General features: G+C 40.2%; 1 protein-coding gene across 1 annotated transcript in view; it reads right to left on the reverse strand.

Moving 5' to 3' along the window:
- Positions 1-18,689, reverse strand: part of slc6a13 (solute carrier family 6 member 13) — a 35,514-nt gene extending 16,825 nt beyond the window's left edge. Inside the window, exons 1-7 of the mRNA XM_047346818.1 lie at positions 18,523-18,689; positions 10,255-10,464; positions 5,815-5,949; positions 5,218-5,358; positions 3,489-3,570; positions 3,187-3,319; positions 2,954-3,088 (exon numbers count right to left, since the gene is read on the reverse strand). Coding sequence (XP_047202774.1) covers positions 2,954-3,088; positions 3,187-3,319; positions 3,489-3,570; positions 5,218-5,358; positions 5,815-5,949; positions 10,255-10,464; positions 18,523-18,529 — 843 coding nt within the window. The 5' untranslated portion in view covers positions 18,530-18,689. The remainder of the gene's footprint in view (positions 1-2,953; positions 3,089-3,186; positions 3,320-3,488; positions 3,571-5,217; positions 5,359-5,814; positions 5,950-10,254; positions 10,465-18,522) is intronic.
- Between the last annotated feature and the right edge of the window lie 4,074 nt (positions 18,690-22,763).

Below are 22,763 nucleotides of genomic sequence, written 5' to 3' on the forward strand. Positions count from 1 at the left end.
ATGGTATCCTTCCAAATATTGCACCCAGCCAGTCTCTTCCGATTACAATATTACACACACTGATATTGCGATGGTGATTGTGATTCAATATATTGCGTAACTTTTCTCTGAATGTTAACTAATGTGCTAAATCTTGAATGTGAGCCAGAGAATTACATCATGTTTGCACCTTTCAGCGTGAAAACATCCCAATGATTAGATAGACATTATGACAACAGTAAATTGTTATTTTTTTGAAAAGCAATGAGTCATTGTTTACTATTAGGTGTCTTAATGAATGTATTTCTCGTATTATCCAAACTCGACTTCTGAGTGGTTGGTGACGACTCCTCCCCAAGATAGCTCCAGTTGCCAAGGAGCTGAGATTCAATGTAGATATAGAAAGAAACCAGCAAACCCATTAAGAAGCTTTTAAGAATGTGTCAGAGCCAGGGCTGATCACTGTGGTCACATTTGATTCCAATATATATTTTTGTTTGCTTGTACACTTTGCTAGGTTGGTCTAAATTTGTGTTCTTGCAAATTCTTCACCTTTCCCCATGCCTTTGACTTGCATTTGGTAACTTTCTTAAAGTGTGTCATCCAATTCCAAAATCAAAGTAAGAAACCATCAAGACATCCTACGACCTGGGTCAGAAAAGACAACTGATAATCTGTGAGTGAACTCCTGGCAATCAGAACCGCTGTTGGACCCAAAACCGAATATCCCCTTGGCTGAGAGAGATAGACGGAAAAAGGGAGCTGAATGACTACATAAGTCCAGTAGGTCCCATGACAATTAACAGTTCATCTAACCAAAGTAAGGCCTTCTTTCCAGTTCTATCCCTGGTGATTCTGATGCTTAAAGCTGTGGGGGCCAAGGTAGTCCTGAGACATTGAACTCATCCTCTCTTTTCTCTCATTTCTCAGATTTAAGAAAAACCAAGTCAAAATTAGATGGAAAATCCATTTCCTCATTGAAAGCCGATAAACCCTTGATAAATCTGTTTAGTATTTGAACATTAAATCCCTAGTCCTAAACCTATTGTTTTACTCTGTAGCAGTACTAATAGTAGTAGTTGTAGAGTAGATTTGTGTCACGATCCTGAGATGTTTGCGTTTTGTTTTCCTTTGCTGTATGTATTTTCACTATTTTCTTGCTGTTAATAATGTTCTTAAGGTCTTGCTTCCTTTAGGTTGTTTTTCTGTGGTCATGTTGTTAGTTGTTTTCCTTATAAGGTCATTCTTTTGTGTTTCACCCCTCGTTTACTTTGTTCTTTTAGTTATTTTCTGGTAGTTCTCTGCCAGGTTCTTCCCTGGGTTTCCTTATGTTTCTGCTCAGCTATAGGTTGGTTAATTAGTCTCCATCCATTAGCTGCTCTGCCTTTCTCTCTGCCTCAGCTGAAACTCATTTCCTCTGATTAGCTCAACTGGTTTGGTTGTCATTCCTTCACCCTGCCTCAGTATATAAGATCTCTGATTCTAATTGCTCTCTACAGGATCCTTCTGTTACCATGCCCTTCTTCCTTACTATTCAGCCAAATATTTTGTCCGTACTTCACGCTTTGCTCACACCGTGCTTGCCTGTAAGTCATATTTTTTTATCATTAAATCATAATACTCGCTCCTGTCTGCAATTTGCTCCAGCTAGCTCCAACCTCACAAAACATGACAGTTTGCCTATGTGCTCCATTGTGCCCAATTAAATCATTAGTAATTAGATCTTAGTTGAATTATTTTGTTTGAATATCTTTAATTAAAAAGATCTTTATTTAAGGTGTCGCTGTCCTTAATTGTTTCTCAACAAATCTGAATTTCAAGAAATATATAAAACACCTGTGACCCTCTTTCAAATCTGTGACAGAGATTGCTCAGCGCAACGGAAAGTGATTTATCCTTCAGATTAATTTTGGGATCATGAGACTAACCCCTCATTCATACAGACTCTGTCATCCATGCGTTTTGCTCTCTGTCCCAAATAGAAGCCACGCTAGTCAATGCGATAATTCACACTGGCTCCGTGGCACTGCAGCATGACGGAGAGACCTTCTCTGTCCGTGAGAGATAGGGTTCAAGTCTATTTTTGACTGATCACGGAGCACACACACCTGAATTTCAGTGGGGGTAAAATTCACGGATGATGGAGCTATTGTAGAATGCATGAACAGATCCTAAACACAAAAACACAGCCAGTGTGAATTGCCGCATGGCACAATTTGCGATCGATGATGGAGACAAGGAACGTAGTCAGTGTGAAAGAGGGGTGATTTTCCTAGATTGTGACACCGACTGGTTCCTAACTGTAGCATGGTTTAATGCAACTTACTCAGGCTACACTAATTTGGTTTGCCTTTCTTCCTGTAGCCTACTGGTTGACAGGACTGGAGTTTCAACCAACAGCAAAAATGCTGGACACAACATTGCACAAAGATACTTCCAAGATAGCAATTCTGCCAGCCAGCCTTGACTTGGCCGGCACTCATGGGATGCCTATTCATCCCCCAAGACATGAGAGGAATGGAAAAGGAGGGAGGGCCATTTCTTGGATTTTCATGCTGGAATTGTTGGTCTTTAGAGCTTAGCATTTATACTGTAGAAGTTAGTAAAATAATAGGGCTACACATTAGAAAACAATTTTTGTGAAATTTTACAGCAGGACATAAAAATTGGTTCAAATTAACTTCTATTATTTTGTCAATGGTCAGCACATTAAATTCTACCTGTCACTACTGCTGGGAGTGTCTTCAGTAACAAGAGTTAAGGTTTTTATTGCTACTGAGTGAGATAATTTTATTATTGCAGTCATTGTAAAGAACATTTTCACCAATTTTTGGATTTTTAGGAAGAATCAAAAGGCTAATTGACATAAATGCTTAAATTATTTTATAGATATCTCAAGATGTCTGACACTTTCAGTTTGTCTTTAATACTAAATATTTAAACTTAAGATCGAGGGCTTTTTTCCGTAACCTACCTGGGGGTCAGACAGTCGTCCCAAATCAGGGTAAAGGTAGTAGTGGATTCCCCTGGAGGCTCCTGGCAAAGTGACCCCTCTTACCAGTAGGATCAACAGCATAATATAGGGGAAGGTAGCTGTGAAGTACACCACCTACAAGGAAATAAAAAAAAACTCTGTCAAGCCCAGAAATTTCAATGTAATTTGCATTATTTTCACTTAAATGGCTCGATCTATAGGGATGATATCACCTTCCCAGTGGATTTGACTCCCTTCCAGATGCAGAAGTAGCAGATGACCCATGCAATGGCTAAACAAGCAACTAGATCCCAGTTTAGTGAGCCAATGTGATCAATGCCAGAGGAAATTCTCAGGACTCTACGCCTGCAGAACACAAGCATCCTAGATTACTGCAGCATTTTTAAAAATGTAATTTACAAACCAGCAACACAATCTGAAGTTATTGATTCTGAATGAGGTTCAAATAACTTGTCACGACAGATACTTCCTTGACAAGATGGCAAAACAAAAGGAAAAGAAAAACAGAACTTACTCCCAAAACTCAATGACAGGAGAGGTGGCGTTCTCATGGTGATTGATGGAGCTATTTCCCCTCTGAAATGCCACACAGGAATCTTGAATGAAGAATAGACAAAAGGACATTCACTCCTGCGAAGAAATCCAAGCTTTCTCAGAGGTTTCTAAGTTACACTCAGACGAGAGAAGCAATGCCACCATGAGAAGGAACAGTGAAGTGGAGCAGGAACACTCAGTCCCTCAAAATAAAACAAGTATATGACTGAATCAAATGATGAAGGAAACCACTGAAAAACATCACACAGTCTAGGTCTTGACATTCAATTTTGATTCTTTAAAAATGTAAAACATTTTGAGGATGTAGGTTACACTAATATCCATGAGCAGCGTACAGGCTACATGCTAGCAAGCTAGTGTCAAAGCTAACATGCTAAAGAGGTTAAACTTCATTAGGCTAATAAATAATGACAGGCACTAGATAGATTTAAATTGTAAATATTATTCTGCATATGAATGTTACAAATAAGCTGCAGTCAGTTAATCTTTTAGATAGTTTCATGTTTCTAGAATGAGGCAAAAAAATAAGACTTTTTATTCAGCTTACTAATTACTAAGTTGGAACCCATGTTCCAAAATGTTGCATCATATTCCTTTATTCATGATTACACAAATATCAGTCATCATATAGCTTTCTTTTAGGTCTGGCACTTTAAGGTATGACATCTGCAAAGCTACAATCTCCACATCACTGAGTATGTCTGGGATCAAATAAAAATCATAGGGCACAGGGATGGCGTTTTACTGGGTTGAATTTGCCCTAGAGGTTAAAAGTCACATCTAGCAATTACGCCACAGCTAGGTTGAGTGCGTTATAGTTGCAAGTCATAAAATACTTGAGACTGGATCATTCCTGGAGTGCAAACAATGCACTTGAATTGTCTCCAAGGTGGGAGGTACAATTTGATGCAAGTTGTTAAAAAGAGGGATTTGCTAATTGTTGTGTGAATGGTGCATTTAATTTGTCTTGGAAATCAGAGCTCAGATCTGGAACTGAGTCACAGACAAGCTAATGCAGTACAGCAAACTACCATTAGTGATATGAGATAAAGACAATGCATTCCTCTGTTCTTTTTACACTAAATAACTGATTTTGTACAGCAATGTGTTTTGCAACTTATTTAATGAAAACCCAGATATCAGCAGTGATGATAAATAGCTAATAAATATCTCTATGTTTTGCATGTCGTATACCGAACTAATGGTTGTTCAGAAACATTCGACCGTCCAATCCAGATTTGGGTCTTTGGGGGGATTTTTGTTGTATTTCACGCTGGGAACTTGAAAGATTAAACTTTTAAGTACAAAGAAAATACAGCGTAATATAATATAATATAATAATTTCTTGCAGCATTAGAAAATGATTACAGTGTTTTTTTGTCCATTATATTCTAACATGTTTATAAGTAGAGGTTGTACAGCACTATGTGTAGGACTAGTTTGAAGAGATACAAACCGTCAGAGGTTCTAAGTGTAGCTTATACAACTTTCACTGTGTTTTATACGTGGCCATAATGGATGTTTAACTTGGTGGTTTTGTTGTTTTTCAAACTGGGACCTCGGATAATCCAACTTCTAAGTACAAATAGAATGCACCATAAATCCACAGAAAAAACTGTCCAAATTGAGAAACCACTGATTCTGCAGTAATAAAAAAAATTGTGTTATTGTCCCTGTGGACACCTCACCTGTGTTCCACGTGTTGTTGCAAGATGCCCAGGGCAGATCCCAGGTGAAGGAATTGAAGAGAAAGAATATAGCCCAGGCTAACACAACAATATAGTAGATGTTCAAGAGAGCGACAATCACCTGGGTGGCATAACCCACTCCTGATATGTAAAAACAAGGAAAGTGATAATTTTATAAACAAATGCAAATGAGAACAGCTAAAGCTCTTGGTTTTTGAATAACATTAATAATGAATCCCATGCATGAGAGTTTTAGATTAAACCTTTGCTTCAGTACATATATAGCTCCTTTCAAAAACTAAAAATGGCTCACCTTATGCCCACATCGATTTGATAGATTTAGATTTTCAGGGCTGCATGTGTGGCTATGCAAATTCAAAACCACAAACTTATTGCACTATCATGTCTGAAATACCTCTCTCAAGCCACAATGTTGCACAGCCATGTGTGATTGTTTTTTTTCCCACAGTTTCCTGAGTTTCACACGGATCCAGTATTATACCAAAGCAACATATATTTCGGCACTAATCTAATGATTAAATATTTACCTTTAACACATAAAGAGGAATCACCTCAAAGTTTTACAAGGCATATTACCTTCAAACAATGGGCAAATTCTTCGCCAGCAGGTGATGCCTCCCTCACTGGTGTACTGACCCAAAGCAGTCTCCAGAAAGAAGACGGGGATCCCACAGGCAAAAAAGAAGATGAGGTATGGGATAAAAAAGGCCCCTGCACACATTTAGGCAACAGTTCACAGACACGTTAAGACTTTTTTATACTTAAGTTGGGTATGGAAAAGCACAGCATCTTGAATAAATATTCATGCACCTTAAACGTATGGATTATAATTTTGTCTAAAAGATATGCTATTTACGTGACTTCACCTCATATTATCCACTAAATTATGTTGGTCTTCCATGTACAATCATCATGAAGTTTGTGGTTGTAACGTGTCAAAATGTGGAATAGCTCACTTTTGAAAAGCATTGTACTTCCTGGCGTGGGCACATGTTCACTTTGTTTTTGTTTATTTATTTTTATTTTCTTTAATTTTTGCTGTTGTTTCTCTCTCATGGACGGATGGGCTGGGGCTGCTGTCGTTGACCGGGTGGTTGGACGGGCTTGGTGGTGTGCTGCTCCACTCAGGGGACGGGGTGTCGGGGCGGCAAGTTGGGGGGTGCCACGGAGGGGTTGCACGATATGTGGTGGGATGGTTGCGTCCCTTTTCAGATGTGTAGTCGCTGGCATTTGGATCGTCTGAGTGGTGACAGTGGAGCTGAGCTGGTAAGTGGTTCTCCCTGGGCTGATGTTGCAGTGGTGGTAATGTTGTGTGCTTGCGGGGGCATGGAGGGGGCTATCGGCCTCGGGTGCGTGCCATCAGCCGGGGACAGATTGACGGGTGAGTTGATCCAGTCTTTGTGTGGGGTTGGGTGTCCGGTGTGGGTACAGGACTCGGTGATGTCTGCTCTGTTGTGCTTGAGGGCGGTGGCTGGGGTGGTGTTGCGCAGGGCTGTTGCTTTGATGTCGCAGTGCACTGTGTGACGGTGGGTGGGGGCGGCGGTGCTTGGAGCAGGGGCTGTGTGCGGAACTTGTGCTATATGGATGTGTCTTCATTGGCTTTTTGGTGAAGGAGCTCTCTGGTGGGGGTGTGCCCCTGTGGGGAGGGGATTCATTGCATTTGTGTTCAGGGTCATGTGTTTGATATCCGTGTTCTGGTTGGGGTTGGCCCTGTGGAGAAAATTCATGTTGAGGTTCATGGGGTTGAGATCGGAATTCATTGGGGGGTTGGGACGGTTTTGTCCTGGAACAGCTCTGGTTGACGAGCTCGTTTGGACTCCTCTTTTGTTATTTGTGGCCCCCTCTTTGGATGGAGACGGGGTTGTTGGGGCTGGAGGTCGTGGTCTGTGCCGGGGTCGCTTGGGTTTGGGCGGTGTCATGCCTAGTCTTGACTGGTGGTTTGAGGGGTCTGGAGACAGGCAAAGGGGAAACCAGCCCCAAAGTATTGGTACCTGGACACCCGGAGTACTGGCACCTGGACCTGGGAGTATAGAGTGTGAATGGGGAGTGCGAGTGAGTGTACAGCATCCATTGTTGTGTGTCTTTATGTTATGTGTGTAGGTGTGAGTGTTTTTCTGCGTACGCGTGAGGGAGGGAATATGTGATTGTGTCTGTGTGTGCCTGTTTTTGTGCCAGGTTGGTTCTTGGGCTGCTCCCTTTCCTGGATCAACGTAGGCCCCCCATCAAATGCGGGGCCTACTTCCTCCCCGTCACACTCCACGCTGGTGCCTGGTGCGTTGGTGGTTCTTTGTGTCGGGGCTGGGTGCTTGGGTGTGTGCCGGCTCACCCCCAGTGGCTACTTGGTCCAGCCTGGGCCCCCTAGCTCTGTTAGACCTCTGCTGGGTGGTGTGCCCTTGGGTTTCTGGGTCCATGGCTGGATCCATGGAGGGCCTTTGGATGTCTGTGGCTTCGATCTCCTTCGTATCTGTCTCAGGTCCTAGGGGGTAGGTCTGTGGCTCCTCACGCCCACTATTGAGTATTCTTATGGAGAAACCTTATACACATGCATGCTCACACATACACCCACAGGTATGGATTCAGATGTTTGCAGATACACAGATATACATACAGGGGCTGGACAATGAAACTGAAACACCTGTCATTTTAGTGTGGGAGGTTTCATGGCTAAATTGGACCAGCCTGGTAGCCAGTCTTCATTGATTGCACATTGCACCAGTAAGAGCAGAGTGTGAAGGTTCAATTAGCAGGGTAAGAGCACAGTTTTGCTCAAAATATTGAAATGCACACAACATTATGGGTGACATACCAGAGTTCAAAAGAGGACAAATTGTTGGTGCACGTCTTGCTGGCGCATCTGTGACCAAGACAGCAAGTCTTTGTGATGTATCAAGAGCCACGGTATCCAGGGTAATGTCAGCATACCACCAAGACGGACGAACCACATCCAACAGGATTAACTGTGGACGCAAGAGGAAGCTGTCTGAAAGGGATGTTCGGGTGTTGTATCCAAAAAACATAAAACCACGGCTGCCCAAATCACGGCAGAATTAAATGTACATCTCAACTCTCCTGTTTCCACCAGAACTGTCCGTCGGGAGCTCCACAGGGTCAATATACACGGCCGGGCTGCTATAGCCAAACCTTTGGTCACTCATGCCAATGCCAAACGTCGGTTTCAATGGCGCAAGGAGCGCAAATCTTGGGCAGTGGACAATGTGAAACATGTATTGTTCTCTGATGAGTCCACCTTTACTGTTTTCCCCACATCCGGGAGAGTTACGGTAAGCCCCAAACTCAAAGAAGCGTACCACCCAGACTGTTGCATGCCCAGAGTGAAGCATGGGGGTGGATGGTTTGGCCTGCCATATCATGGCATTCCCTTGGCCCAATACTTGTGCTAGATGGGCGCATCACTGCCAAGGACTACCGAACCATTCTTGAGGACCATGTGCATCCAATGGTTCAAACATTGTATCCTGAAGGCGGCGCCGTGTATCAGGATGACAATGCACCAATACACACAGCAAGACTGGTGAAAGATTGGTTTGATGAACATGAATGTGAAGTTGAACATCTCCCATGGCCTGCACAGTCACCAGATCTAAATATTATTGAGCCACTTTTGGGTGTTTTGGAGGAGCGAGTCAGGAAACGTTTTCCTCCACCAGTATCACGTAGTGACCTGGCCACTATCCTGCAAGAAGAATGGCTTAAAATCCCTCTGACCACTGTGCAGGACTTGTATATGTCATTCCCAAGACGAATTGACGCTGTATTGGCCGCAAAAGGAGGCCCTACACCATACTAATAAATTATTGTGGTCTAAAACCAGGTGTTTCAGTTTCATTGTCCAACCACTGTATATGTATACCCTATATTGGGGAGTGGTGGCCTAGTGGTTAGAGAGCATGGCATTTGTGTCCTGGAGAGGCCACAAGTACCCTGGTTCAAATCCCACAGCCTTCCACGCAATGGAAGGCTCACATATACACCCACAGGTTTGGATTCAGGTGTTTACAGAAAGTAAACACAGGTGTTTACAGGTGTTATGAATGGAAGCCCACTGCTCCCTAAGTGTTAAATGGATAATTTCTCCATTGTGAGATCAATAAAGTCTAAAATATTATTATTGAGCTGCGATTGCCACAAAATACATCTTGCATTAATTAGGTCACTTTTCAGTAACGTTGTTGTTATATATGTTATACATGCATTTCTACAGGTGTAGAAGCAGAATTCTAGGGTATTTTGTATACTATTTATTCTTCTTTCTCTCCTCTATTCTTATCTCCTCTCCTTTTTACCTTTTTGCCCTACTTCTCTCCCTTGCTTCTTTTTTTCTCTTTCGTTTGTGTCTCCATGTCCATTGTATTGAAATTATCCCAAAGCAATTTTTAATAAAGTTTCTTATATAATATAGAACAAAGCATTATAACGATAGCCACTTCGGTTGGGCTTCTTCTTGGCTCTGAGATAACAATTCTGAAGGCCACTCTGCCAGAAAGGACACATTATTTTAAAAAAAATCATTGTACTTCCTAACAAAATGTGCTATGCTGAGCCGAAATCCAAACATTACTTTCTTTTAATAAATAACATCTAAACATAATCGTACATATTCAAAACACAGTCCAACATTTCTGTGTTTGCCGGATTTCCTTTTGTCAAGACCTTACCTTTGCAATTGCTATAGACTACCTTTTCCCATCAGTAACTCAACTTGGCTTCTGTACAATGTCTTTGAAACATGCGAAAAATTGAGCAGAGGAGCTGAACAGTGTTAGGGACCAGAATTTGTGGGGTGTGACAGTGCAATAGTACCTAGTACAAAAGAAAAAGAAAGTCCACCAGATTCAGTTAGACAACAAATTAAAACATGTCACAACAAGGTCCCAGTTTTTTTCACATTCCATCTACCACACCCTTATCCTGCATTAACTTAAGGTTCTGCAGCTTATGCTTTAGATGTCATAAAGTTAACAACAATTAATTAAAGAGAAAATTCTCAGAACTTACCTCCTCCGTTCTTGTAACAAAGGTAGGGGAAACGCCAAACATTTCCCAGGCCAATAATTTCCCCAGCTACAGATAGAACAAACTCGATCTTGTTGCCCCACTGACCCCTGTCGGTCATCTTCTCCTCCATGCTGGGCACTATATCCAGTGGCCTGCCGTGACCATTGGAGGACTCCACCTTCGACACGTTTTCCGCATATTGTTTTTCACCTGTGTGAAAAAAAGCACCAAAAGCAAAGAAACTTTACTGACATAGAAGGATGAATCAGACATACAGCGCATTTTAAAGGGCTATTACCTCCAACTATTTTGCAATTATCCCGTCATAATCACACAGTGAAATATATTTTATTGCAGTTTTATGTTACAGTTTAAAACAGAGTTCTGAACTATTGTGAAGTGAATGAAGCAGATGAATGTCAAATTATTAATTTGATTTAGGTCTGGACTTTGACTGGACCATTCCAACAGATGGTTATGCTTTGATTTGAACTAGTCCATTGTAACTTGGGCTGTATATTTAGGCTCATTGTCCTGTTGGTAGGTGAACCTCCAGCTTAGTTCCATGTCCTGTTGCAACCTTAAACAGATTTTCTTCTAGGATTGCCCCAAATGTAGCTCCAACCATCTTGCCGTCAACTCTGCTGCCAATATTATGTTTCAGCATCATGAAACCTATAATTGGCATAAACTTGTTGGCGTGTTGAGGTTGATCTACAGTATTAGTTTTCCATCACACAGCTTTTTGCATGTAAGCCAAAAAGCTAAATGTTGGTCTCATCTGAACAGAGCACCTTCTACCCCATGTCTGCTGTGCCCCATTCATGTATCGTACCAGAAAGTGCAAAACAATTCAGTGTCTTCAGTGTCTGTGCCAAGCTGGTACAGAACCAAATGACTGGCAGCTTTACCTGCAGCCTAAGGTGTACAGAGTACTGACTCCAGAGATCTGAACACAAAAGGTATGCCACAATTTTCAGATTTTTACATGTAAAAACTTTTAAAAACCATGTCTCATTTTCCTTCCACTTTACCAGTATGCTTTAATTTGTGTTAAAATCTCAATGAAATGCATTTAAGTTTGTGGTTGCGATGTGGCTAAATGTTCATGACTAAAGGTTCAGAGGGTACATAAACATTTGCCAAGCAATGTAGATGCATTCTGTAGTTTAGCTAAAGCCTGGAACTAAAATTAATAATTTCTATAAAATAATAGCATCTTATAGCAAACCTCTGAATTTGCTCCTGCTAATTCTTAATTGCCAATTTGGCCGAACATATGCAGTGGCCATTTTTAAAATGGACTACATAGACAGTTGCCAAAGGCGGCATTATAAAGGGGAGATACACACAGAAACAATTGTATGAGAGTTTACTTGAATGCATTTTATTGTTTTTATGCACGGTGGAGCAGTTAGTAGCACTGTTGCTTTGCACCAAGAAGGTCCTGGGTTTGACTCCTGGCCGGGGGTCTGTCTGCATGGAGTTTGCATGTTCTCCCCATGCATGCGTGGGTTCTCACCGGGTACTACGGCTTTCTCCCACAGTCCACAGACATGACTGTTAGGTAAATTGGTCTCTCTAAAATTTGCCTTAGGTGTGAATGAGTGTGTGCGTGGTTGTTTGTCCAGTATGTCTCCGTGTTGCCTTGCAATGGACTGGTGACCTGTCCAGGCTGTACCCCGCTTCTTGCCCGTAGACTGCTGGAGATAGGCACCAGCTCCTCCATGACCCACTACGGAATAAGCGGTATGTAAGATGAATGAATCAATGTTTTTATGCATGCGCAATGAACAGGGGAGTTGATGTCCTCTGCTTGCATCTGTGAATGGAAAGACGTTTTAATGTGCTCTGCAATGTATTGCACTGCCTTTTATTGTGGCCCAGAATTTATAGAGTTTTGATTGATTGATGGGAGGCAGAAGGACAAGCTAAATAAGATCACAAAACAATCCTGATCTCTAAAACAGGAAAAATGTTTTCAGGACCATGGCTAGTTCTTAAAAGGTATATGATCCTGTAGAAGATCACACAAATATGTTAGTCAATATCCGCATGGGCCTTTAGGATGAGGTCAGTACTGAGTTAAAGTCACGTGACGTGTTCGGAGTTGGTCTCGCCCTCAGCCAGGCCCAGTTTTGGGGCCATTGCTGCTAAAAGAAATGTCCCACAGTGGAGGAAACAGACAGCTCACTGAATGTGCTCACTCCTGTCAGGTTGTATTAACAGACTTCTCACCAGCCCCTCTGTTCCCCCTTCTCCTCTTCCCAAAGCACCATGTGGTCACAGCTGCAGACTAAATTCAAACAAAGTGCTAATCAGTCTACAAGAAACATGCTGACACAAACTCAGTTACAAGAATACCAAGAATACTTTTTCCTTTCCTCGTAATTTCACCCTTCCAATAAATACAAATTATACCCTGTGTGGCCAATCTAGCTGGAGCTTTTCTATGCCGCAGAAAGCAACACATGGGATGGGAATTCCATTTATTTTTCTGTTTTGTGCGAATCTACCTTTAGGAATGTGCTCCTGCTGTCAGAGCGCAGAGGTCGAGCACAAGCATGACTTTGTGTGGGGTGTGTGCATAGGGTAGGAAACGAGACCCGCTTTAAGGGCCAAGGTCTGCAGCACAGCAGCCAAATTGTGACCAAGGTAAAAATAGAGCTCCTTGTTTTTAGAGGGCAGTTTGTGGGAATGGAGGCTTAAGGCAACAAAAGCAGAGTAGCCCTTTTTTATTGTGCTGGCAAACGGCAGTCCTTATTGGCCTCACAGCCTGATCTCACTTTCTCTACATTTTTCCCCAGTTTCTCTCTGGAGCAAGCACCGAAACTCAAAAGATATATTTGTAATTTATAGGAGCATATTCTGCAATGGCACAATTTAAAGATCCCTTTGGACATATGGAGGAGAAGCACACTGTACAAATGATCATCACAGAGACACCATCTAGAAACAGCAATTTCATCCCACTAAATGGTGCCTCCCTTTGAAACGACATCGAGTGACTGAGCAATTAAGGCAGAGAGATAGAGAGAGTGGGTGACTGACAGACTGACCTACTGAATAATGGGACAACCTTCCTTTTCAACAGATTGAGGAAGTGAGAATACAGAACACCTGGAAAACTAAACATAAAGCTTCTGTGATTTCAGCATTTTACTTTTGCAGCGTTTTTCTGTTGCATTTTTTGTGTTTGTGTGTTTTGTTTTATTTCTAAAAAATAAAAATTATGTATCATTTTCCTACTTCACAATTATCCACTAGGCTACTTTGTGTTGGTCTATCACATAAAATTCTAATAAAACAAATTGAGGTTTGTGGTCGCTATGAGGCAAAATGTAAAAACCTACATGAGGTGTCAATACCTTTTTTTCCTAAGGACCTGTAAGTTTAAAACTTTATGCTCATGATAGACACAAATTGCTTTTTTCTTTGGCTCAGCTAGCAATACTTCCCCAGTACTATACTGTCACAGGAGGTTCGATTTGTAACTCAGCGTTTAAGTGATTCTGCCAGGGAATCGTTTCCAAGTACTAAGTTACTGTATGCTACTCCATTATGTTTAAACAAAAAGTATGATTCCATGTAAATAGCTAACCAGTAGCACATCTTTAAGGCAAAATGACATGCATGTTCGTTGTGAAGGACCCACGTGCATATAAAAGAGTTTGATTTGAAGACTTTTTCACGCCGAGCAGTTTATTGTGTGATACCGCGAACGTGGCTATAAAACTCAAGCTTTTCATGGACGTGTCCAGTGGACATCCAAGTCTTTAGGTGCCTTGAGACACAAAGAAACTACTAACCAACAAAGACAAATATTGAATTGAGAGAAATATATCCAAATGCACAAAGAAGAGAACACGACAATAAAATAAGGGACTAAACACCAAGGAATGAACTAGAATGGACACACCTTATAATGAATACAGAGAAATGAACACAGAGGATGAATGCCAAGACCTGTAGAAAATAAACAAGTACATAATAAAACACAAACACAAATGAAAACCAAACCACAAACATCTTGGCTTGTAAGACAGACATCCTAAGAACAGTGACTCACACCAACAATGGGGGATTATTTTGTTGCCTGAATATGTATTTAGCAGTGTAGAAACTTAATTGGAATTATGTTATACAACAATGAATTATTGATTTTATGTTTTTTTCATGTAAGACTGTGTCAAAGGAGAAGTGGTGGACAGATGTTTTTACCTTAAAGGGATGAGAGGGGGTTGTTTGAAGTTGGGGCTGTGGAGTTATCAGCAGCCAGGATCTTCCCATCAATAAACAGAGGTCTGAACAACCTCAGGTCTGAAATTCAAAGAATTCTGACAACAATCTGGAAAACCCTAAATAGCAAGTATAGTTGAGCCGCTCTGAGTAGGGACCAGTGCAAAAGAGCCATTAGTGGCTAGTCAGAGTGGGACCAAAACCAAAGCATGTTTCTGCCACATTAAAACTGCTCCCATCACAAAAATATCAAATTTTAGGGTTACTTCTACAGAAATGTAACATTTCATCCCCAACAATAAAAACCTACGGTGTGTCTTATCTAAGTGAAGTGTGTCTTACAAAACACTGTCTAGTGGATGTCAGCTTGTGACTTTATCTGAAGTAGTAAGTTTACGTTATTATTTTAAACCCCACATATTAGGGTGAATGACGCCGGGTATCTTTGTTTGACACTGTTTTCTTAAGGGAAAAAGGAACTAGCTCCTGTGTTGCTGGGGCAAACCCTTTTTTTTCTGCCCATCTGTGACCTATATCTGATTTTTAGACAATCTGAACAGCACAAATCCAATTTTTAAAAATCAGACCCATGGCACTTTCATATGTGGTCCTCAATCTGATATGCATAAGATATTTTTCAAGGCAACATCTGTCTTAATGGTCATATTGCATTTTATCCCATTTTTACCTCAGCGCATGTGAAGTGCTTCAGCAGGCGGAAAGCGACAAGATCAAAGGTAAACTATGGACAAAACAAACATGGCAGATGTTGTGACTGCTACAGGTTTCAAGTGCACTCCTTTAGTCACAGTTTGTTCAAGGTTACTTACCTGTGCGTCAAGAAAATCACACCAACATGCTACTTCCTGTTAAAGTAGGTTTCCTCCAAAATAAAATTATTGCGTCAACAGTGCGTACAAACGTTACAGCAGACCCCATTGATGGATCTTGTTATTTTGTCGGGTCCAATTTATAAAGAACCTCAGAGTTGATGCATGCATGCTAATGTGTAGCATCCACATTTACGTCTGTAAAAATAGTGTGTTGCATGACATCACGCAATCAGACTGTTCACACTGGAGTCGTAAGACAGACGCAGCTGAACAATCAAGCAATGATAAACGGTTCTCAGGAAAAAAATTATAATCGTATGTAGCCCCAGTTACATTACCATTGATAAGCCTGCACCACTTTTAAATGGTTTGTGTGGTAACATTTTGAGCACCGCTTAGAAATAAAAATAAATTCTAACAGAGTGAAAGAAAAAAAGTACTAATGGTTTGTGATCACTGCAGAAATACTGTGACTGAAAAGTGGTTAGGAGCCTATGATGGTGAAGTTAGCATCTGCTTCACAGCTTCCTACCAAGTTAAATTTAAGGTTTATTTTATAGTGCTTAAGTCTGGTATGTGATCATCTCAAGGTTAAACCTGTAGCGGATCATTTTGCACTGAACAGAGACTAGTTCAAGGTTTATGAAACCTTTACTGTCTTAGTGAAAACACAATGAGCTTTTATATTTTTCCTTTGACATTAAGAATCCCTTAAAATATTTTTCCCAAAGCTCTTGTTAAAATCTCATCTGGTTCTCATGAACGCAATCTGATGTATCGTCTCAGCTCGTGGGCTGGGTATTTCGTTACGCCCAAAGTAATTTACACTGAAGACCACATTGTTCATACGACGTTACAATAATCTTCCATGTTAAGCCTATGTTGCAAAATGGAGCATTTTATGTGTGACTTACAAGAGAAACTAGCTGTGTAAAAATATATATAATAGCATTAATTCAAACCACTACAAATGTTTTGTTTGTAACCTTAGTATTTTTTCTCTTTGCTCCTTACTGTGACTGGGGTTATTTAACACATTTCAGTTAGCTGTTAGCTTGACTCCCCAATGAGACCTTCACTCTGATTCTTCAAACTTAAGTTCTTCATAATTGTTCTAACATTGAAAAAAAAAAAAAGTCTTCAAGACGCTCACCCTCAGATTCGTCCGCTTTGGGATCCAGTGTAGGTGGGTCACTCTACATGTGACGGCATGCCTGTCTGCATGCAGACTGAATGGAGGGTGGGAACCCACAGAGCAACCTCTTGTCAAAAAGTGATCGACAACAGAATAAGCAAAACTCTCTGCAGACCTCAGAGCTGAGGGTGAACTGAAGGCAATCTTCATCTGAGCTCCACAAAATAAGCCTCTCTCTCCCTCTCTTTAGTTTTGTTTGTTTTAAGCTTGGGTTTAAAAGTTATTGACAACTAATATCTAAAGGAAAAAGCTATAGAGGGAGTGACCTGAAAACTGATCACAGTGCATACTTTGACAGTGAGCTGAAGGAAGAAAGAAAACAATGAAAACATGAATTGAGTAGTCCGAAACCTTTGGGTTGCTAAGGTAAGAACAACATGCTTAAAGCAGGTAGTTTTATGAAGATTTGTGACATTTCAAGGCAGTTATGGGGGCTCCTTTTACTCACGATAGAGAATTACACATTCATAATTGCTTGTACCCAGAGGCTCTCAGCTTGATAGAACATAACTCCATCAGTTACACAATAGTCATGAACAGGAGCGTAGATATTCTGAACCCTGTTTAAACCATCTTAGTGGGCCTCCCTGCTCACTTTATCAATCTGTCAAGCTATTTTTTTCTATTGTCTGAGACAAATATAATAAATGTGATTTAGTTACTTGGTAATATTGGGAAATGCCTAATTACCAGCATGATCAAAGTCAAATACTCAGACTCTACCCATTGTTTTTTGTATTTGCAGAAAAATAAACAGCATAAATAGCTGCCTTCATCAGCTCAGCCTGTCTCATATCCTCAGTGCCATCATCTGGACATGATGAGGGACCTGCTGCAGCTGTGCCTGAAACTGAGGGCCATGTGGCTAATGATGTCAAGCTTTAATACGGATATTTTACAATGTCACAGTGGTACTGAAAAGGTTGATGTGCCACTTTCACTGAAACAACTGCTGCTGATATTAGCTCCAACTGTGTATGATAGTGCAGTGCTAGCAGTGCTCCCTTCTTTTTTCCAAGAAATGAGTAAGCAGCTGCTTCCCTTCACTTAATTTTCTCTCCCTATCCTTTCTTTCTTTTCTTTTTTGGTAGCCTGATTTCTCCTTTCTGCCTTTCTAGATACTCTAAGCATAACTCATTCAATTTGACCAGTCAATCTTTCTAAAGGGGCGATAGGGGCCTTAAAGAACAGCCATCATTTTTGTTAATGTAAAAAATTATTTCAGTTAACTTATATAGCAGATTCATTTGATGTTTTTGTAAGCAATGTTTTCTATCTCTTTAGACACTTAGTAGAAAAATACATCATTTTTGTTTTTTTTAGTTTGATTTCTGAAAAATCTTAAGATCTTAAGACCCTCACACTTGTTTAGTTTTTGAACCACTGTTCAAACATATCAAATCAGTTGATTTTTGGGTTACAGGTGAATAGAAAATATAAACTCACAAAACAAAAACATTCTAAGGAGGATTAAGAGATTATTTTATTTATTTACATCTTTTATGGGACCAAATTTCAAAGTCCATCTTAGCAACATGTCTATATAAAACTAGACCTTAGTGTGCCACACCAGGGTTGCTAGTGGCCCCATCTGGCGACCTCTAACGAAATGTTCTGGAGGCACCCCTGTTGAAGACTAATACTTGTTTTACAAATATCTAAATAAATCACACTCAGAATCATCTTGTTTAATAACTGATTACTAATTAGGTCAGCACAGAAGTAATAGTAGGATAACAACTGGTTAACCAGCTCAGTTTAAAACCCCAGCTTTAATTTACAGCTCTACAGTCTTTTGATGAATATAAGGCATTAAACAGAAAAACAAAACACATGACCTGTCCATGTGTTTCACTGAGTTCTGCTGCTCATAAAAATGTGAAGATGACAAAATATTTGTTTTGTCAAAACCAGCTAATAATGAGTTAATAATGAGCTAATAATAAGATTGTTTATCTAAGACTGCATGTTTCTTAATCAATAAATAATTATGTCACTCACCTTTCATAGTGTTAGAAAACGGCAGCTTTCCGAGGACAGTGGGGCTTCATATGCAGGCCAGCTACCGTTTCAGGTTTCACTATATAACATGCATTGAGGGGTGGAGATGGAAGAAACTCAAAACTCTGGTGCGGCCTACATTGAGATTTTCCCTCTGCTTTGCCCCTCTCTGAAGAAACGCCCCCTTTATCCATTCAGACTCACACACACTCATCCCCTACAACACACTGGAGGTCTGTGCTGCCTCAGTGTGGTGGGCTGATTGCGTAACCTTTTGACACGCTCGTTCTCCCAGGACTTCTGCACAAAACTGAGAGAAATTAGAAAGTCACGTTGGAGAGGAGGAGCCATCTGATCTGTGTGTCATATATATGCCCATGTGTGCACTGATGCAAATTATTTGTCATTGAAGCTTGCTTGCACAGATTGTATGATGCAAACATGCTTAATCTACAAACAGCATGCTTTTGATTTACTCCTGGAAAAAAATTAATACCAATATTGCAGTCGCTGTGTCTTGTGGATGGTAATTAAAATGTCGCTCCATCTCTGCGAAGCTGCTGCTCTAAACACATCCTTAATTCAGCCCCCGGAAAGCCGTTTTTATTCTCTACAGCCAGATTTGCTCCTCACAAGCCCAGCTGCCCATTCAGAACATTTTCCCACCACAGGAGTCCAGAGAGTGTGCTGGTTTTAAGGATTTGTTTTAAGGTCACAATCCAGAGGGTTTTTTAATAGAGATTGTGGGGCAGAGGAGAGAGAAAGGGGTGTACTCCTACTCCTCCTTTCTAAAATGCTTTGAGGTGACTTTTTTCCATCTTCTTCTTCATGCAATATCCCAAGTTCCATTCAGCTTCCATTTAAAGTATAAAATCTTGTGAAGAAAACGATGATTGCAATCAACAACAGACAGAAGCTATAAGTCAAGGACAATTTTGTTAAAAATAATATTGGGGCACAAAATAATCAACTGGTACTTGAAACTGGATGATTTACACTTTAAAACACAAATAAATTAATGTACTTCATTTTTCGATTTAGCGACATACCAAAATAAAGTAGCGCATAGTTTCAAAACCAAGTTTTCCATTGTTTTCAACATTTTTTAGAAATAAGAAAAACAATCCTGAAAATGTGCCGTGCAATTCAATTTATCTTATATCGCTAAAAAGATCCTGTGCAACCAATTGCTTTCAACAGAGACATAATTAGCCCACTTGTGCACAATTTACTCTCAATGTAAATCCAGCTGTTCTGTGAAAGCTTCAGAGATTTGTTAGAGAACATTAGTGAACAAACATCATCATAAAGACAAAGGAACATAGCAGACAGGTCAGGCAAAAAATTAAAACAGAGTTAGGTTATAAAAAAAAACATAATTCAATCTATTATCATTTATGGAAAGATTATTGCAGAACTGCAAAGCTTCCAAGAACTGGCAGTCCACCTTAGCTGATGTGGCAAGGAGAGTGTTATTCAGAGAAGCAGCAAAGAGGCCAATGGTAAATCTGGAGAAGCTGTAGAGATCCACACCTTTGGTAGGCAAATCTGTCGACAGCACAACCGTTAGCCGTACATTACCCAAACTTTGTTTTTATGAAGGAGTGTCAAGTTTTTCACTTTCTCAAGTTCAGTTTGTAGGGTTCGAAAAGCCATGTAGTGGACATAGCAAACATGTGGAAGACGGTGCATCTTATATTTTAATGTTCCGTGTTAAGTTCAAGATTGTCTAAGTTTTGTTTTTTGTTTCTTCAAGTATTCTTGCATTTCCCTCGTCAGATCCATACTTTGCTTAAGTTCCTCTTGTGTTTTTTTCTCTCCCCTTCACACATGGTTCTGATTTTTTAACCATCATGCCTCCCCTCACTATATATAATTCCAGATTTTTCTTCTCGCTCTCTTTATTTTTAATTATTGGTTTTTACTTTATCCAGTCGTGCGATTGTCTGCTACCAACGCATCAGCACACTGCTTACCAAATAGTAGATCTCTCTCTGCAGGTTTCAGCATGAATGCAACCAAGCATATTGTGCAACTTGCATGGTTGATATTTAATTCAACGCATGCCAGAAACATTTTCCAGGAACCCACAGAGCCTATGTGTATAAAAAACATGTTTTTTTGGCAAGGTGTCCTGATTTTGTAATGAGAGCAGAGTTAATCCATTCACTTTTATCCCAGCATATACTAAGCAATTCTATTGTGCCAACATGACATTCTAGTTGTTAAGCAATCATGATATAACAAATATCCAGGGATGAAAAGCCTTGAATACATTCAACTGCACAGCAAATGTATGGAGCTGGAAAATTTGTGTAATTTAAAAAAACACATTATGAATGATCACCTAGAGAGCACAGAACTGGTAAAACCAGTCTGCAAAGGAGTGCGCTTTAAAAGGTCGACTGTTATGTTGTCTGTTGGCAGACAAACGGGATTTTTGATACTGTACAGGACAGAAGAAAGAGGACAGCTACTTAATAAACTGCATATCTTATTTCCTCCTGCATGTTTTAACTATACTCTAAATGTATTGCCACAGGCCTCTGCTCCGACACTATAGTCTGTGTGCTTTAAAATGTCCATTTTGTCATTTTCATGTTAAACTTAGCTGTGTTTGTCAACTTTACACTTCTAGGTATGAAGTTTCCTAAAATGCCGAGGTAAACTGTAGTTTAAACTTCAAATTTACAAGCTGCTTAGTTACCAATATCATGCAAGTTGGTTCTAAAACCTTGTAGTTGAATTAGCATTGTGAATTTTAGCAATAGTAAACAACAAATATGTAACGGGACTGCAAACACTATGAATCACATCTTTCATTTAGAAGCATTTGCATGTGTGTACATGACTTTTTAGCCAGAGTAATATATCATTCCAGTATTTTTTCACCCCTGGCAAGTTTCTCCAAAATGTAAATCAGTTAAGATGGAAAACAATTTTTGTTTAAGGCTGCTGACTGCTGACTTCCCCTCTCTGTTTCTTTTGGTGGATTTATTTTTATTTGATCTACTGACAATAATAAAGATCTAAGTAGGTAATAGTTGAAAAGTTTGCATATACCGTACTTACCATGGGTGTTAATGTATAAATGTTGCTTGTTGTCAAGGTGAAATGATTCTGGATTGTTTCAATGTGGGTTTTTTCTAATCCTCACACTTTTTAAATATACATTATAAAGCCCCAAATATATACTTACGATTCCACTAATACCTGGTGATACGCTCCTTAGGTAGGTGCAGAAAAACCACACATTTCCTGAAGCCTTTAACACGCTTCTGGGAGAATTCTAGCTGGTATTTGACCACACTTCTTAGAAGAATTGGTAAAGTTTATTGAAACGGGCCATGTGATGGACCCAACTTTAAAGCATAGTCCACACATTTTCAAAAGGGTTGAGGTTTGGGATTTAGGTTGCCTATAACAGAAACGAAATACTCACTTTACCCACAACAAAAATATTTTTTATCTGTGTTTAAGATATTTTTACTGTTGGAATACCCAGTCCAAGTTTCAATTGTCTGGTCCACACTGTCACCCTCAGTTGAAAGAAAGTTGTTTTTGGTATTTCCGAACAACCCAGACCTACCTTTGTTCAACTTAAAGCAAGTTTTGCAACGTCTAGTGAAATTTACAGGGAAAATGATTTCTGGAAAAACAAAATATTGATCAAAAGACGTAGTTTGAGATATCTGGACAGGAAGAATGTGTTGAGAAGTCAGGCCGAAGCTTTCAAATCTACATATAGTTACTGTTGGCCCACCTGAGTAAGCAAACAGTAAACCATCAGGCCCCCATTCAGTTTGCTTATCGCTGTGGAGTTGGAGTTGAAGATGCCATCATACACCTGCTTCAACAAACCCACTGTCATCTGGACAAAGCCAGTAGCACTGTGAGGATCATGTTCTTTGATTTCTCCAGTGCATTTAATACAATCCAACCTGATTTGCTTTGTCAGAAACTCTGGAAGACTTAGGTGGAGGCCTCAACAATCTCCTGGATCAAAGACTACCTGACAAACAGACCACAGTTTGCGAGACTGAAGGGTTGTGTGTCTAACCAGGTAGTCAGCAGCACAGGAGCACCACAAGGGACTGTACTCTCACAATTCCTTTTCACTCTGTACACCTCAGACTTCCAGTACAAGACAGACTCTTGTCATCTGCAGAAATACTCGGATGATTCTGTAGTCGTGGGGTGGATCAGAGATGGACAAGAAGCAGAGTACAGGAAGGTGGTGG

Source organism: Girardinichthys multiradiatus, chromosome 2 (genome assembly GCF_021462225.1).
Source record: "Girardinichthys multiradiatus isolate DD_20200921_A chromosome 2, DD_fGirMul_XY1, whole genome shotgun sequence".
NCBI classification, from domain to species: domain Eukaryota; kingdom Metazoa; phylum Chordata; class Actinopteri; order Cyprinodontiformes; family Goodeidae; genus Girardinichthys; species Girardinichthys multiradiatus.